Source organism: Rhea americana, unplaced genomic scaffold (assembly GCF_003343005.1).
Source record: "Rhea americana isolate MKP2758 unplaced genomic scaffold, rheAme1 scaffold_17, whole genome shotgun sequence".
NCBI lineage: Eukaryota > Metazoa > Chordata > Aves > Rheiformes > Rheidae > Rhea > Rhea americana.
Window position 1 is genome coordinate 1,318,292 of NW_028185816.1, and position 19,599 is coordinate 1,337,890.

Genomic DNA, 19,599 nt, shown 5'->3' on the forward strand with positions numbered 1-19,599 from the left:
AATTGCGTTTGGGCCGTGAACTTCTCACTTCAGTGCATTCAGATACTCAACAAGCTAAAAATTTCTGYAGGAAGTACTCATTAAATGTAAGTTCACTGGAAAATGTTTAGATCCCTAACACCTAATCTATTTACATAGAACTGTTCGAATTCTAGGAGGGTCATTAATTGAATGAAAATGCTCATCTTTTTCCAGAGGAAGTGTTAACTCTGCTCTGCTACTCTGTAGACAAGATAGATGATTGCACACAGCCGAGGAGAAAGAGGAAGGGGGGCTGCCTTTTCCCCAAGCCCTCTTGCTGCCAGAGGGGTGAGGTGCCCCAGGGAGTGCTGTGGGCAGCAGTGCATGTGGAGGGAATTGCAGTACAACAACAGAAGCAGGATACTACCTAACACAGGAAGGAAGTGAAGAGGAACAAGAACCTCATCATTATTAACCTACAAACAGCATGACAGGAGATCTTCATTTACCAACTTTTAATTGCTTGCCCTTCTAGAAGTGGAAGTCTTCAAGAAATACATGAGAAGTACTGCATTTCAATTAAAGACCAAATTGTGCCTCTCACGGTGTGCTAGAGGCTGGCTTAGCTAAGCAGGCATACAAAACACCAGAACTAGCACTTTGGCTCACATTTTGCTTGCAGAGTGCCTCTACTTCCCTAGGTATGACAGCTTTTATATTCTTCCCTTATATCACTTAATCGATTGGAGGAAAACAAACAGGAAAGAGGAAGGAGATAGAGACTCCAGTCAACCAGATCTGTCTAACTTCTCTTACTTGCCTCTAAGTTATAACCCTTTATGAGCTATTTGAAAGACAGATTCCTGTACAGYTGAATCAATTTCTTGTAAGATGATGTACAGTAAAGGCTTGTCTACCCTTAATCATAATCCTGACTCATCAAGATTTATTAGTGCAACTGTATAAAGTTTTCCAGCTTAACACCAATGATCACCTCATTTTCCTGTAACATCATTTCTAACTTGGATCAATCTGCAGCAAACTGTAAATAAGGTGCTCATAAGAAAAAGTTATAAATACTGTAATACAATATAAGCTAAATGTCACCATATCGAACAGGAATAAGGCACACTGCTTACCATCTTTAAGATGCTCCTTTAACAAATTTTAAGTGTCTTCATGATTAAGCCAGGAAAGATGAATTTTCCTTTTATATCTCTGATTTCTGCCTGACACAAAGATTTTCTAAGTTAAAAATACTACTACTACCCACTTATCCTTTTACAGACAAAATGTGTGCCAGAGTTGCAATGAATCTGGAAAGACAGGAAGACAGGCAGCTTTCCACATTTGCTTAACTAAAACTAGCCAGCACAATGATGTGCTCAGGCACTGTCAGTGATAAATCATTCACTGACCTAGGTAAGAGGCATTTTTTTAGAGTACATACAGTTAATTAAAAAGAAATTGCACCTACCTGCTGTCGAATTTCTTCTTCCATCTTTACTGGGGACCCCAACTCTGCAACTTGTTTGACACCCTCACTAGCATATCCTCCATACTCCCAAAGGATGTAGTTCTTTGAGTGGGAACTACCAATAATTGCTGACCAATGGTTGGTTCGTCCTTTAAAGAAAGAAAAAAAAAAGTATTACAGTTCATGAACATACCAGCTTTTGTAACATCAATACTCGCTACCGTCAAGACTGCCTCAAAGCTTAATTCTTAGCCTTTTATTAAGGGGAAAGGTTTGAAGTGCCCCATCTTCAGGGCATTTTCTGTACAGGGTTGGTACTGGGTATTTTCAGGTGTTGCATGCCACCAGTTCTCACTAAAACAATATGCCATATTTTTTGAGTAATAAGAACAAGATATTGAACTACAGAAACATTACAGTAAATATYAGATATAATAACAAAACACAAACATGGTGAGATTGTATTTCAACTGAACAAGCAGCTCCCCAAAACAGACTTAGTATAATTCTTCACTTAAGCTTCTTCAGGAAGTTTAAGAATTCTTTTAATTTTAGGCTTCCATGTAGAAAAATTTTTTGGATGAAACTTAGAACAAAAATCTTCTGTGGTCACTCAAAGATTTAACAGCAAGTCATTTTCTCACCAATACTGTTTTCTAACAGCAGCTCACTAAAATTTACATTTGGGTGGTGACAAGCTGTCATCAAATGCTAGACTTTTGTATAAGCATGATTGTATTATTCTTAAATGTTACAAAGATTATTGTTCATAGCTTTATACCCAACCATTTTCAGGCATTCAAGGACATATAAAGGGCTTAAAGCCAGAAAACAACTYCGGCAACTCCCTGCAGAAATGAAGGTATAACTTCTGCTTTCTGTGGGTAAATGGTGTCCAGAATTCCCTYCAAAACACTTCTGAAAGAGTGGTGAGGAAGTGCTTTTATTGGTACTCACATACCTATTCTCTCTGCTTCTACATATTTAAATTATATGTGCACCTTGTCTATTTTTTCCCCTTTAGTAGGAGGTGCCCATACTTTAGGAATGAAGCAAAAAGTAGTGAATTTTCATGTCTCTGTATTTCTTCAGTTTGCTTGCTCAGATTTCTCATAGTGTAAGTGTTCTAKAGCCAGGCAAACAGACACCTAGTCTAGTGTCTTATCTCACTGAATATAAAAAAAGAAAAATTTGGAAGTTTAAAGAAAAAGTGGTAGGGAAGTCTGATGGAATTGAAAAGAGAATAGAACAGAAATAAGGAGTCACAGATGTCCCACAGTACTGGAAATAAAAATGAATTTTTGCTTGCATTTAAGTGCCAAATAAATAGCACTCTGGAAACATATGGGCTTAGAAGAAAGAAAAGGTTGAGAAAATGAACTGTTCACATAAGCAGCCAGTGTGGCAATACTGCAAAGAAAGACTTGCAATGCAGAAGGAAAAGAGTAATGGTAAGAACAGAGCTGGAAAGTACAGTAAATGAATGAAAAATGAATAATGAAGTAAACAAAAGGCATGCAAATTTAAGATGTGAAAGGTGAGAAATTGAAAAAGGCAAGGTAGAGAATAGAATAAACAAACTCAGATGTTTCCAACGTAATCCCAGGAGTATAGAAAATAGATTGGAAATAAAAATGAACAACAATGGTGAGAAAAAAAAACGTAGAAGAATGTAGCAATCAGAATAAACAGATGAAAGGAGGTGGCCTAGCAACATAATGAATAGAGCTTGCACAGTCTCCCTAGTGCTACACTTGGGCCAAAACAAGCCTACTGAGCTCTGAGCTAGAGCAGATGTSAAATTTTAAGACCGCATCCGAACTAATCAGCAATTAAGCCCAAAATGGAGGAAGAAGAAAACTTAAACTAACAAAAGCATCCTACAATAAGTTAATAGCTGAAGAGAGTACAGTTTGATAAGACTGTTTCTTGATCTAACAGTTGCATCTTAAAAAGACACACRCACCTTGCCAGACCAAAGAGAGATACTGTCATTTAGCTCCAGCGAGGGCCTGTTTTGTCCCTTCTTTCTTCCCAGCCTGCAGGGCTGCCTATCTCACAAGCCACAGGGTGCAGCTTTCCCTGAAATGCAGTAATTGGCTCTTACAGAAACTTTTTGAAAGAGAAGGCTCCACACAGTCTCTACAAAAGGGAAATATATCACTGTAGAGAGGAATCAGAGAGCCTCAAGTCTTTAGGACAGCATCCCCCCAGAATGAGAAGCATCTCCTTTTATAGGTGTTTGTCTTTAAACAAACTCGATGCCCACCCTGGAATAACCTGCCAATGCAGCTAGTCAAAGAATATGCTCATCCTTAAGAAAGTATGGTCAATAGTGACTGTGGACAATAGTTGTGACTTTGCATCCAACAAGATAAAGAAAAGGAAGTTCACTCACATGCCACACTCTAAGCGCCATCTATAATTAGTAAAACCAACACCAAACTGTTCCAGGTGCTCTAAAACTTTTCTCCCTCCATATCCAAAGTAAAGCAAGAAAGTCTGAAGTCACTGCAGTCAGAGCCATCCTATTTCACTGACCACTACCCCCMCTAAAGCTATTAGCTCTGCAAAGAAAGCAGCTGGCCCACCTACTTGCCCAAAGGAGCAATTCAAGGTTCACTTGAGCCTTGCCAAATGCCATACCTACACTAAACTTTTTACAAACCTGCCCAACACTTGTAAACATTTTACTTATCACCATGAGCTTCCTATCTGAGAGAATGAAAAGAGAACTCAATATAATTTTGTAAACTTTTTCCTCTAARTATTAGAGAAGCTCTTAGTACCAAATAATCTGAGTCATGCATTACCAAGGGCCAGGGGTATTTTGTATTACCAGTCCACTGGTCACTAGCAATTTTTTAAGATGGCAAACAGAATACACAAAGGTTTTCAATGGTTTTATTTYACTTCCTTAATGTATAAGTAGCTCCTCAACCGACACAATTAAATGTATATTTTGCATATAGACCAAGGTGCCTGCACACTTAAAAATGTATTCTCTCACGTATTTTGTAGACTGACCATGTGAAATCATGATGGAGGGCATGAATATTCCCATTATTATATATGGATGCTACCCAGAAACAACAAATGCTTTTAAGTCACAAAGGCATATGTAAATACAAATCCTTCTGGCTGGAAAAACGTGAAAGGAAATTTAATGGTTCTACTTTCTTGAGCCAGATTTAATAACAGATAAAATATTCAGCTTCCAGTAGTCCTCTTATCAGGAGCTATGATAGTTTGTGAAAATGTAGCTGAAAAGCATGTGTGCTCTTCTTAAGTCCTATTCTGCAGATCAAACTAGAATTTAAAATTTCTCAGTATCTCTGATATTCATGAAAGCAAAATTATTTTATAAATTATGTATTAAACAAATGGCCCTTCTAAAGCCATCTGTATGCCTCTCATTTACTCTATGGTTGGCGTGCTCAGAGCAAGGTTATGTTGTAGTGGTTTCATTCTGAGTAATGTTTTACGAACTCAAAGGGTCATATTTCTCCTAAACACATAATATATATTTAAACTTAAGGGAACAGAGATATTTTAACTGCACTGGTGTGATAATTGTAAAATTATTCCTAATCCATGGAATCCGTGAAAACCTAGAAATGGTCTCCTGGAATTCAAAGCTTTGCCTAGTATCTTTCAGAAAATTTTTGTTTGACAGCAAAAGAAAATACTTTATTTGGCAAAAGCAGTTCTTTGGAGAAAAGCTAAACAGTGTTCCTATTACTTAGAGACTTTTAAGGTAAGTCAGAAAATAAGTAAAAGAAAAGATGAGAAATATAAAATTTATGATCTTCTATTTCAGCCGTGTGGATGATGAAGAGCAGAGAAGAAATTTTTCATGTGATGGCTTCACAAGCARTAAGTGATTTACCAAAGTCCACCATGAATAAAATTTCATTTTAATGTAAATTGCTGCATGAGTTCAACATTTTAAAGGATAATGTTGACAATTGGTTTTCATTTTTAATACTACTACATCTAGATGAAAGATATTCTTCTTAACTTTCAGGAATTTCAATGTAAAATGTTATCAGCTGTTATTACTGGGCTTAATCCTGTTAACATTATGGCGTTATTTCTGTACTCAAGTGACTCAGTATATTCCAATTTCAGAAGTAAAATATATTAATATATATCACTACTTTGCAACTGGAGAGAGACAGTCTACCATTGTAGTGAACTGTTGCTTACTTTCAGTCATGAATCCATACTCTTAGTGTGTTCACTGACTTAGATTTTTTAAAAGGGCATTTTTTTCTGGTATTATCTCACTAAGTCACAGTAATTTTATAGTTTTCAATCATTTTCTCATGTCCTATTTCTAACTACCAGCTAAATTCACACAAATAATGCATATAAAGTGTGCCACTTGGCAGATATATAAATCATCCTATAGCCTAAAAGAGTATTCCTGCAATTATTAGTTCTTTGACTTATTTTCCCTCTCATGTATTACACCGATAAATCACATTCAAACTATGCTATGTCCAACCTACAACAAGACATATAACAGAATCAATGTAAGCAAAAYCATTTACACCGTTACAACTACAAAAAAGTTGATATACAAACCAACTCTGAATTACATGATGACATTCTGACACGGTGACAGTAATACAAAAAAAAAATTCTACACACAAAGGTTGCAAAAATATCAGTTACATACAACATAACAAAGTTTAAAGGCCAATAAATGTGACTCACTCTTAAAACATTTCCTAACCTTTATTGTCACAGACTGTCAAGCCAATATTTAAAGAATAAATGCCTAATATGGATGTTTTTGTAACTTCAATTTTCTGCAGTTACTTTGATTTTTGCAATGGCARTATTGATTCTGTAGTTCAGGAAGCCTTTACGAAGTTCAGTCACTCTCACACTAAAGATTGGTTTTCTTGTGTTCAAGCAGAATTTCCTGTGAAAACTTAAGAGTTTGTGCTCTTTGCCTCTCATCTAGAGTCTGGCCTTGTCCACTTTACACCCTCCTATAAGCTATTTATATACACTGAACAGATCACCCCAAGCCTTCTCTTCTCCAGACCGACCAGTCCCAGCTCTCTCAACCTCTTCTTGCATGAGAGATGCTCCAGTCCCTTAATCACCTTAGTAGACCTCACCACAAAGAAATCTTGAAAATGTGATCTCATACGTACCTCAAAGTTCAAAAGCTTAGGCAAATCTCCAGAAGTCATTTGTAAGGTGTATCACTTGCAGGAAGATGCATGAATTTCCAACATTTAGTATTAGAAGTATTGTATATATGTCATAATTTACACTCCTTAGGTGTAAATAAGTAGTGTTTTGTACCATAGGACAAGCTCCAACCCCCACTACAGGTCCTAAAAGAGTAATACTCACGTGGAAAATCTTTCGGATGTGTTTTTTCTGACCAGTTTCCATAAAAAGTTAGCCTGTATTTGGCAGTTCCACAGGCACAACAATCTAAAATCGGTTTGTCAGTCACACCTTCTGAGTCTGAGTCTGAAAAAGCAGCAATGAAAGTAGCTATTGAAAATGGTTACAATTCAACACCAGCTGGTTAAAACAAAATTACAACAATAAATACTCCAGTAAGTAAATTTGAGTTAAACACTTTTTCTTCTGTTTGCCTTCAATTTGGGGCTATATTAGAATAAACAAGCATCCTGAAATAACTGGATTATATTCATGAATGGATGTAGTAATTCAAATCCATGTTTTTAAATACACATGTGCCACTGTGATTTTGGTTGCCCTCAGATTCAGAACGGGGGTTTGTTTCTGGTTCTTATCTGATTGGTAAGATCTCAGAGCAGTGCCCAATCTTCTGGCCAGCCAGACCGTGTAAATTCTCCAGCGAGATGTAATGGCCAAGTGCAACAGCCATCCTCTGGGATCTCAGCTGGACCTCAGCACACACAACAGAAATGATGCTTCTGCATACACACACTCGTGCTTACAGATTCTGTGGCCAGATCTGATAAACATCCCCTGAAGAGGGCAGGGAGCAGGCTAATCCCAGCATCTCTTTTGGCTATAATCTCTCCAATGGCTTCTCAGAAAGAGGCAGGGAACAGACATCAGGCTAGATGATGTCTAGCACAGCAGTCCTACTGCCAACTTTCCTGAGGACACTTCAGCCCTTCAGCTATGCTACAACCAACAGCCTCCTGGACAGATGATGCTGAAGAGGTATAGAGCCAGGAGACACCATCAATTCTCTGAACTCTACCAGTCTCCTGAACAGGCCCCGTAAGAGTATGGGTCATGTGCTAGACGAACTGTTCCAGCCTAGGTCATGGTCCTAAAATGTTCAGTTCTGAAGAGGTTATCAGATGTGAACTTCAAAGTCAAAGCTGAACATAATCAAAAAATTTAAATCTATTCCTTATCTTCAGTCTAAGTCAAATGGCAGTAGCACTGTACTATTGGTGTAAATTAGTACATGTTCATGAAAAATCAGCCAGCAATACAAGTCCTTCTGTCATCTGTAGAAAGATTTAAGGACTTGACTGCATCGTCTCCTGTGTGAGTGAACACAAGAAGTCTTACTGAAGCACCTGAAGGCAAGTTACATAAGTTTCTTCTCAATAGAAAGGAGTTATCTACTTCTGTCTACTCTGAAAGGTCAAACGGCAATTCTGCATTGGCCTCAAAGGCTCAAGCATGTATTCCTGTGCCTGAAACAGAAACCTTTTGTTACTAAGACTATGTGCTTCTATGTTTTCCCTCAGTATTTAGTGAGTTCAGGACACAGCTCAATACAGAAATCCCTCAAACTATAAACAGTCCCAATGGCCTTCTCCTTATCTAATGTCATATGCAGTTTAGAAGAACTGTGGTGTTGAAGAATGTGAAAGCTGMATTGTTTTGGCTGTTCTAATGAGGGTTAATACTTCAAATAGATTGAGTAGGTAGYAATGGCCAAAGACTCCTTCCTCTAACAGAGCTGACTGTGCCAACTAACATTCTCCAAATACGACGCTAATATTTAAAAACATAGCAAAAGTTAGTAAGTTCGATTTTGACATAATTTCCAAATAGAGATATGAATTAAGTTTATTTCAAATCCCTAGCTTTTGTTTTATAGTCCTGCCTTTTTCTCTTTATATTTCAGTCCTCTTTCTTTTCAGGAATCAAATTCACTGTTGTTGTTTACTCGGATAGCTTTTTACATCATATTCAACACTGAATGTTATTTTCCCGCAAGCCTAGCATACATTTTTCCATATTTGGAACAGCACAAAATTACGACATATGAGTTTCTTGGCTACATGCAGAGACTCCACATTTATTAAATACAATTAAATGCTTTACTGGCATAAATTCAGTTTTTAAAAATGAAGGATAGCCTGGTAAGTACCTCAAAAAGTAAGCAGCTTTTTTCTAATTCTAAACTTGCAGGGAGAAGAAATAGGAATTATCCCATAAAAATTATCTCTGCGCTTCTGCACAAAGTTATTACTTTTCAAAGATATTTAGGAAGTCTCTTCTGAAAAGAACTCTATTATCTGATGTTAAAGTTAAATCAAAAGTCAACACACATGCTAGTATCAAGAGAACAGCCAGTAGTTATTACATAGAGATTAACAACAGATGACTCCTCCTGCAAAGATGAAGAACCACCCCAACATTTACAGCTGTAGCATATACATATTTACTTACTTATAGAGTAACAAAAGTAATACCATCTGCCAGCATTAAATATAAGCGTCATTTTTCATGTTTCATTCATTTTTAATATGCTGTATATTATGAATTGATGAAGGATTTCATAAAGTCCCTGGAGAATTTAGCTACAAAATTTCCCATAGTTTTTAAAAGGAGTTTATACTCTTARGGTACTTCAAAGAATTCCCCCCAAAATATGTATATATTGCCATGACTACTCTGGTTTTAACAAGCTAGCATGAAAGTAACTACAAAACACACTAGGAAAAACAGGAAAATGAGATTATCTTAACTTCCTTCACTAAACAGACTTCCTGGGGAAGAGAAATTTACATATGCAGAAACATAAAGACCACCACAAAGAGATAATTCTACCTGTTTTTCCTTSCTCATGTGAATTTCAAAAACCTCTGCTATACTTACGTTTGGGCAATGATGGCCTGGAAGTAAAAGGCTTTCACATTCAGGTTAGGGAAAAAGGTAAAAGGATCACATTTAGGGGAAAGCAAGGAAGATCACACGAACAGTACACATGGTAAAGAAGAACACAAYTGAGTAGAAGATCCCAAATTTGAAGGCAGATGAGGGCAGAAAGATACTTTACTTCATCTTACCTTGTTCACAAATTTTTTTGGTGAGGGATCCTTCATCTTGAAAATAAATTATGCGCTTTTGCACAATACTGGCTCTATAAAGAAAAAAAGTATAAAATGCATTTATTCCTTTTAAAAATAAGCTAATAAATCAAAAACTAGTAAAAGAACAGAACTGGAGTACTAAAAATTTCGGTATACTAACCTCTCCTGATAATACAAACAGTACTACAGATARCATAGTATTTCAACTTTCATTTCATTACATTTTGCAGAAACTTGAATTGTTGTTATCTTCAGAGATGTAATCATACTTCTCTTACCTTTAGAGAAGTCACATGGTGAAGGTCTGTGCTTTTGAAATGCATTGTTGTCAACTGAATATTCAATATTTGAATTGAATCTCGTATGAAATATTGAAATTGCACTCAATCAAAAAACAGCACAGCTAAAACAAGCATCTATTCATAGGAAATTACTTAGCATTCTGAAGAGATAAATACTTCTGATGTAACACAGCAATTCAATGTAAAATGGAGGATAGACACAGAACTAGCATATGCTAAAGTCTTTCAAAGCAATTCAACAATTCCAAAAGACAAGTCATTTTAAAATAAATTAAATCTGAAACACTGACTAAGACTTACGGATCAAACAAAATACAGGTTCGTAAGACTCAGTTTGTCTGGGGATTTTGAATATGAAAATGAAACAGGTAAAATCAGAGTTAGCGTGCAATTTTTCAAAAAAATTGCAAATTGTACAGCTGAAATTTAGCTTTTAGTCTCTCATTTGAAAGATTATGAATTGAATTTTTTATGAAAGATTGCCAAGTCAGTGAAAAAAAAAAAGAAGAGTAGCATCGTATCTACTGTACAGTAGATTCCAAAACCAACACTCTACCGTAAAAAGTATATAACGGAAGAAGACAAGTCAACTCAAATAATTTTGAAGATTTAACTCTTTTTAAATGCCCGTTTACATTGAGATTTTTATTTTTTAAATAAACTAAATATATAAACTAATTAAATTAACACTGCCGCTTTCACTCTTGAGCATGTACTGCCATTCTTTCAGAAGCCACTTGCTCCACAGAGACAATACCAGTTCCCTGCTCGCTGCTTTAAAAAGGCTCCTAGAGGGCAGAGGGCATGTGAGCTTGTGCTGGCCACTGGGAAGCCCTGGATTTTTTTGAAGTGACAGTATGAAAGCCCGGACTGTTTCTTTAACTGCTTGTCGCTCTTCTCTGGGTCTGCTCTGCCTTTATTATAACTATCTACTATCATCAAGTACCTATACATCAGTAAGTTAGTGCAGATATTAAAATATCTATTCTCCCATCTAATATCAAGCTAGTTTTCAGAAAATCTGAACAAGTATATTAAAATCACAACAAAATCTTTTCCTTCAAATACAGAGTGCCAGTAGTTCCCACCTGATAATGACATGTTGCAATGCTGACTCTATTTAGYGCGGTCTGAACTGTATGCACTGTACAGTCTGGGAGTGCAAAGGATCGGAATAGCCCCGAGGGCTGAAGCTACCCCTTGCAGGCCTAATTCAATTTAACTAGCTTTTTAGAACATTTTCTAACTATATTAATTTAATTCAAATGCAACTTTCATGCTCTTTCTGTAAGAAAATAGGTAGAAYTTGGTTAAATTTAAAGAATAAGAAAAAAGCATTATTTGGATGGCGGAGAGTTCCCTGAGGAGAACATGCTTTGGGAGCTGGTATTCTTTGTTCTTCTATCAAACCTTTGTATCATCRCTCATATGCTATTAGCATAAATGTAACACCTCTGCTCTTAAATATTCTCTATTACATTAAGCAAGACAACTGTCTAATCAAGTCCATAAAACTCTGAACAGCAAGGCCCAGATTCTTCTCTTACCTCAACATTACAGTCAAATAATTAGATTGATCTCCCTATAGTTACTCCTCATTCATACCAGTCCAAGTGAAAAGAAAAATAAGACTGTATTATTTCCTAAAAATGTTAAGTGATGTGAACCTGTCTTTGACAATGTCCCACTCCATAACATTATTAAAAATAAAATGTAATTCCCCTGTGCTTCCTTTGCCAGAATACAAAGTCAGAGTTGTATAGAAAGCATACAGCAAAATAGCTTATTTTTGTAAAATTGTTAAAAGCTAGATTAAACTGAAAGAGGTGCAGAAAACTACAGCTTACCCTTCTTCATAATTGGGCCTACATCATGTAAAGGCCAATGTGGCAAATGATAATCCAGGCAACTAACCAAGGCTGTGAAAAAACAGTGTGAAGAAGAGAAAAACTACATTGCCTTTTACAGAGAGCAAGAGTGTGATCTGCCAGTGTTTGGTGAAGGGAAACTCCTAGGCCTCTTTTGTACAAGGGAGTATTTACACTAGGGATAAATACAAGTCTGGAGCAAATAACAAAGTGAATGAAACCTATAGTTAGTTAAATCTGTCTTGTATTAATATGAGAACTGTTGTGGGACAATTTAAATCAACCCAGAAGACTGACCAAGTATGTGAGAAGCGGAATGAAAGCTTTCTCAGAAATCTTTTCCAGGGTTCCCAGAAAGAAAAAAGGGGGAGGAAAAAGCTACCAGTAAGACTATGAACCCAACAACAGCCAGCCTGTGATAGCCTCTTAGTTTTTATGGCTCTTGCATTCAAAACCAAAGCTTTAAAGATTTTTGGATGCTACACTGCAAATGAGAACCTTTCTTTTCACACAGACTCATTAAAACACCTACAAATTTTGATACACCATCAATCACGGTTCTTACAGCACTGTACCATAAAACTGGCAAACAAGCACTTAGGATGATTAATAAAATTTAGACTAACAGTCCTCTGAGTTGAAATGTCTTCACATCATCACAACTCACATATTGTCAAGATAATTYAGTATCTCATACTGCAGCCAGGTTCTTATATGCAGCCAGTTACTACAGGAGGTCCTCAGGGATCAACACTAGGGCCAATAACATCTTTATTAATGGTCCTGGATGATAGGCTGGAATGCAACCTCAACAGGTTTGTGGAGAACACCAAAATGGGGAAGCAGCTGACACGYTGGAGTGCAAGGCTGTACAGAGAGGCCTTCCCAGGCTTGAGAAATGGGTTGGCAGAAACCCCTTAAAACATCAAAGGCAAAGTCCTGCATGTGGGCTGGAACAGCCCAGCTGCAGCAGTACAGGCTGGGCACCCACCCGCTGGTTAGAGAGCAGCTTTGCAGAACAGCGCCTGGGAGCCGTGTGGACAAGCTGAACAAGTCAGCAGCAAGCCCCCCCAGCAAAAGAGGCCAGGAGCACCCCAAGTTGCAGAGGATCCTTAGCAAGAGCATGGCCAGCAGGGCTGGGGACAAGATCCTCCCCCTCTAACCGGCACTCGTGAGAGCACATCTTCAGTATTGCAGTCTGTTTTGGGCTGTGCAAGAAAGACATTGACTTATTGGAGTGAGTCCAGTAGAGAGCCATCAAGGCAATTAAGGAAATGCAGCACACAATATATGGAAACAGGCTGGGACAACTGGGTTTGCTCAATCTACAAAGAAAGGGCTAAAGGGGGGAAACTTATTCCTGTCTTTAACCATCTAATRGAAAGATACAGAAAAGACAGGACCAGGCTTTTCTCAAAGGTGCACAGTTGATAGGATGCAAGTCAACAGGCAAGCTGGAAGATAGGAAAAGCCATCTAGACATACAGAAAACCTTTTTCACCATGAGGGTAGGCAAGGTGATTAAACATTGGAACAGGTTGCCCAGAGAGGTTGTACGATCCCCATCCCCCAGAGATATTCAAAACTTGATCAGAAAAGTCCCTGAGCAACCTGCTGCAAAAGCACCTACTTCAAACAGGACAGTGGACTGGAACCCCAGGGGTCCCTTCAAACTTAAATTACTCTATAACACACCCACACTAAAAAAAGGGGGGGGGGAGGGTTGGTAAAGAACTTCCCAAATCTGTAGATAGCAAAAACAGTTTATGTACTGAATGTCAGAAATAGCTCTTTTAGAAATAAAATGTACAACGATTTTTTTGAAGACTAAAGTTCACTTAGTCTTTCTGTTGTAGTTATCATCTCATGTATGAGAAACCCCAAGGGAACAGTTTCTTTCCTAACAACAAGATCTTCACAGCTTTCTGAGTCACCGTCTCTTCAGCTGTGTTTGAAATTATGTACGGAGTCAATCATCTTCATGAAGCCAAAAGGAGTTTCGTTACTGCTTCTAACTAGAATAGGATTGGTATCTAACGTGGATGCATAAATACCCAGATTAGGCACACAACATCAGATACACTCAGATATAGTATTAAATTAATATAAAAATGTGTAGTTTTGATAATCAACTTTTAGATTAAAGACTGACTGAAGAATATGAACAGTATATTTACCTGCTTTTTATTATTACTACCTTTTATTTGTTACTTATTATTCTCACATAACTTTTATTCCTCCGTAATAGTTCTGGTTTTGACTAAAGAAACTTGCCTCAAGTTTTGAGGCTTATAAAAAACACACTAAAAATTAAATGTCTAATTTTTACAGAAAAGCAACAAAGCTTTAAGAATTTTATACAAGATACACATCCACTTAGCCCATATAATTCCTTTCTTGTATTTCTAATCTGCAGTGCTGTCTAAACTTAATCGTAAGGAGAGATCCAGATGTTTTACCTCTATATACTTAGAGCTATATTGGAATTTTTAACTGACTTTTTGTCTCTATGACTATCAATGAAACCAACCCATCAAAATGGGAAAATGAAAATCAGCTCTCCCCCCAACATATTACAGTATACTATGAAATAAGAAAGAAAAATAAAAGAAACATGACTTCAAAATCTGTTTGTCTCTTTACCTTCAAAATGATACTTTGGGATTTGTGTTGAAGCTTTTGCCTCACCGTTTTAAAAGGGACAAACTCATATATACCACAAGCAAACTCATTTCCTTTTCTATACATCTAGTAGCACCTGTTTTTATTAAAAACCCCTAAAATTGAAGAACCCTAAAAATGTTGTTTATTATTATTTCTGTTTTGCAATCCTCAGCAAAATGAGAGAGTATCAGGTAGCTTCTCTARTATTTGGCTTGGTACTACAGCTCAGGAATGCTGACAGGTTGGGTACCAGTCGGTTGCAGCCCTTGTCCTGGTTGGAGTGTGAAGAGGGATCTGCCCTAAGGAAGCTGCCTGGAAGGAGGTGTTCCCTCTCCAGCACTTGACTGTGCCACCCTGCTGGGAAAGGCTTCACGAGASTCGCATATATTGCATTTGGGATATTAACAGACCAGAAATGTCGTACACCATAAAAATTTAGAGCAGCCTTGCAAATGCTCCAAGTCMCCCCAGAAACTATGAATACTTTTTTTCTTTTTTCCATAGTAACAGTTTCAGATCATCTTCCTTACTCTTTTTGTCAAATCACAGCATCAACAAAAATACTCTTTTATTTTAAAGTTCTGTCTGTGGGTGTAATGATGTGACAAAAGAAGTAAGGAAGAGGATCTTTAAGAATTGTTTCTATGACATTTTTCAAGCTTACATCAAAGCCATGAAGTACAATAATGGAGTTACATTTTAATAAAACAGATTTTGCCGGAGCGGGTGAAGGTACGCTGAATTTGAAAACTTGTCCTCTTCTTCCAGTTCTGTCAGCTTACAGAGCTAAACACCTCCTTCTGAAGCCTTCTTCTCTAATGATATATATGGAATATGTTTTAAGTACCATACCAAGTCAGAGCCGACATGAACCAAAGTAGTACCGTATGTGATGCCCTGGTCGTTACCTCCCCCATCCTGATAGGCAGTTACATCCCTTCTCTAGGTGACAAATCACTATACCTCTTGATTCTCAAAGGAAGAGCATAAAAATTTAATGAAAAAGAACATTTCCATATGGCTTTGCAATGTTAAATTTCTTGGCTTGGCATTACAGCAGTTACAAATGAAGTAATTCCCAGTATGGGACAATCTTTCTGATTTATACATATGGGAAAACAATTACTGCTGACAGTGATAYTGCAAGAGGTTGGGAGTAAAAATTAGTATTTAAAAACCTGTGAGATGGCAGGAGAAAAAAGTGTTTTAGGGAACACCAAAATATTCTTTTCTGTTTTTACTCTTAAATCCGTTTCACCCACATTGTCAGAAAACAAAATTGAGTTTGTACTCAAAATTTGTCTTATGAATACGTTCCAGCTTCAAAAACCTTCTGGTTGTCCTTTATATCCTACTCAGTTCTAATGCCACATGCATGCRCAGCAGCTCACTGACTTCAGGACTGATTCGGCTATCATATATAATACAACAAAAAGCTCTAAGGGAAAATTATATGTGGTGCTGTGTTGTATTTGTCCTCAGAAAATCTCTCTCTTCTTTGCTTGAATGGTCACCAGGCATAAATATTAAATTTAAAATCTTGAGGAAAAAAACCTCATACTGACAGGATCATTTCTGACATATACACTGCATATCTTTTACTTGCAACAAAGGAGAAAATAAAGAAAAAATAGAAGGATGAAGACATGAGTTTGCCTAGGCCTCTTGAGCAAATATCAGGTTCCTTAATGCCCATTGCTATTTGTGGGCTATATCCTCACTAAGTATTTTGCTAGCCACAGTTTTTTGTGGTAAGTACCATCTCCTTGGATTTCAAGAGTAAACATAAATTACACTGTAAAGAAGAGTTAGAAAATACTAGAAGCACTGGTTGGAGGATATATTTACTTCACTATTCTAAGTACTAACTCTGTGCAGTAGATAGAGATCACAGTCTATCGAAGGTGGGAGTACAGTTTTTATCAAGCTAGTGAGGCCAGAGCTGCAGTCTAGTCTGATATCACCTGATGGTAACATTCATTGAGCTAACTTGTGGTAAGGTCTGATAAGGCAACGATTTCACAGAGGAGGCAGCATTTCTCTATTAACTAACAAATCCTAAATTCAAAAACAAAAATGAAAACAAGAAATACAACTTGTCAAGCATGGCTTTATTTCTGCTTAAAAGGTCTATGTCAACCTGTATGACTCTCCTCCATCTGCAGAGAGGACATAAGGATTGCTTCCTCAGGATATTCCAGGGAATGCAACCAAGTCGTCCTTTTCTGAGTGGGCAGCCCACTTCCCAAACTACGCCAGGAAGCAGCAGATGAACCATGCAGAATCACAGGATGGTTGAGGTTGGAAGGGACCTCCTGAGATCATCTAGTCCAACCTTCCCCTCCCCCCCCCCCCGCTCAAGCAGGATCACCTAGAGCACGTTAGACAGGGTTGCATCCAGAAGGGCCTTGAAGATCTCCAGAGAAGGAGGCTCCACAACCTCCCTGGGCAACCTGTGCCAGGGCTCTGTCACTCTCACAGGGAAGAAATTCCCCCTCACGGTCAGGCGGGACTTCCTGCGCTTCAGTTTCTGCCCACTGCCTCTTGTCCTGTCACAYGGCACAACTGAAAAGAGTTTGGCCCCATCCCCTTGACACCCTCTCTTCAGGTACTTGTACACATTGATRAGATYCCCCCTCAGTCTTCTCTTCCCCAGGCTGAAGAGGCCCAGCTCTCGCAGCCGTTCCTCASWGGGCAGATGCTCCAGCCCTCTGATCATCTTTGTAGCCCTACGCTGGACTCTTTCCAGTAGCTCCTGTTCTCTCTCGTACTGGGGAGCCCAGAACTGGACACAGGACTCGAGATGAGGCCTCCCCAGGGCTGAGTAGAGGGGCAGGATCACCTTCCTTGACCTGCTGGCAACACTCTTCCTAATACACCCCAGGATACCATTGGCCTTCTTGGCCACAAAGGCATATTGCTGGCTCATGGTCAATTCGTTGTCCACCAGGACAAGGAAAGGTCATGTTTTAAACTCTCTGCATGCACTACTCCTCACAAGTCCTCACTTAGAAAATTAACAAATTGCCACTGCCTGTCCTCTGCTGATATTCCTCTCTTGCACAGCAATCAGAAGAAGGTATATTTATATATTAAAATTATACAACAAGAACAATATACCAATTATGTCCATCCCCTTTACAGAATACTGATTAAGTTCGTAGTTGCATGAATCCAAGTACAAAAAACTTTCCAAGACCAGAAAAATCTTCATCTCATTTCAGTAACATTATCCGAAAGTTAAAGCACCACCATACGTAACAGAACAAATTAATACTCACTGTCAGTAAGCTAACTTGATTTGATATTAAAATGTTTACTTTCATTTTTCTTAAAAGAGGCTTTATTTTTATTAATGTATTTGCCTAAAGAAGTTTCATTTTAGTGCATGTATAGATAGGACAAATACCTTTAGTACTTGACATTAAYTGGATTCCCTAAATGCACTGTAACCGGACCTGGAACCATCAGCATGAAAAGACCTCCAGTTTCCTTACTGTAGCTGAGCCAGAGTTTTCAGCTTTCAAGAATTAACACCTTCAGCAACTGCCACTCTTCTGTCTGGTCTTTTCCAAGAGCTTTCACTGACAGTTGAGCCTGCAGCCTGCTGAACATTCAAACGGTTGATGCCACAAGACATGGGATGCTTATGCTCGAAGACATGAGTGTAAGGGAAGGAAGGAAAAGAAAGAACCAATAAAGATAGAAGGCCTGACATCAGCAGCTGATATCTTTTGTCTTTCCCCATTCTGAATAGACAGTGTATGGGAAGAAGGCACATTCAGATTGTATTTGATAATTAGCTGAAAGATCAGTCTGATCATGAGACAAATGTAATTACCAAAATGGTTCAGAATAATCTATGAAATTATTCTAAATCATTAGGGAAGTTTTCAGCAGGCTCCTCCTTTAARTCTTGTCAAAAAATTGCTGCAACGAATTTGTGGCCACAGCTAGTGTTAGGGTGGTGTCTCTGGTTCATTTGTTCGGGTTGCAAAACTTAGTTGGAGTAATGATCTGTAACAATTATTGTTGAAAAATTCTAGTAAACAAACTGTTGAAGAATGAGGTGAGAGCAAACCTGTGCAGTAGGTTTTTTGCTCTTCATGTTTCAGTTCTAAAAACGCCAAAAATCAATACATTCTTTTTATGTCTCATTACTCACCACATCAGCAGCACTGGCAGTCCTTTTGCTATAACAGACCAAAAGAAAAAGCTGTTCCCAGTAATGTATGAATTCATAAGACCGTCAGTACCAGAGCTGTGCTAATCAGCTGACGTTTGGGAATGCTTATTAGCTGCTAGGACTAAACATAACTTTAACATATCCACAGGTATTGCCCTTACTGTGATCCAGTTGTCTCCTTTAACATTTACTCTATCAGGGTCATTGACAGGAAGGTCAGAATTTCCAATACTTGTGCTGTTCTGTAGACATTAATATTAATGAACCACGGATTAACCTTAGAAACCTTCAGTAACTTCATCTCTTAACCTATGTGCTAATCAGTATGAGAAAAGAATGTCAATGCCCAGTCATTTACAAACAACACCTACACATGAAATTGAGGAAGATTTTGAAGAATTTTAGTGTAAAATTACAGCAGAGATCACCTTTGGTTCACTGTTGGAATTTCCAAGTAAGTGGATGAAAGGAGTACATACAGTATGTGTGCCTTGAACTGAATAAAAGAAACAACCCCCAGCAGGTCAGCCCAGCAAACAGACTACAAGAAGTCCTTGAAGTTTTAGGGCAACAARAAGTTCTGCAGATTGAGATCTTACCTGATTCAAATTATTGTGTGAAGGGAATATTATGTTGGAWGTTTCAGTGGATTAAGAGATGGGAGAGGCTGGGTGACAGAAAGCTAATTTTGAACACGGATTGATGSAGAAAAGATTTTTAAGTGAGGCAATCACCATGGGAATCAGTTGTAAATTAGGTACCTAAAGGCTCACAGGAATAAGAATCAGGAATCTGATAGAGACAATAATGCAGATTCAGCAACGAAAGCAGCAGC

General features: G+C 37.9%; 1 protein-coding gene across 1 annotated transcript in view; it reads right to left on the bottom strand.

Moving 5' to 3' along the window:
- The window catches only part of SPON1 (spondin 1), a 198,169-nt gene that overhangs the window by 128,020 nt on the left and 50,550 nt on the right, over nt 1-19,599 (bottom strand). Inside the window, exons 4-6 of the mRNA XM_085300847.1 lie at nt 9,721-9,794; nt 6,815-6,937; nt 1,439-1,587 (exon numbers count right to left, since the gene is read on the bottom strand). Coding sequence (XP_085156973.1) covers nt 1,439-1,587; nt 6,815-6,937; nt 9,721-9,794 — 346 coding nt within the window. The remainder of the gene's footprint in view (nt 1-1,438; nt 1,588-6,814; nt 6,938-9,720; nt 9,795-19,599) is intronic.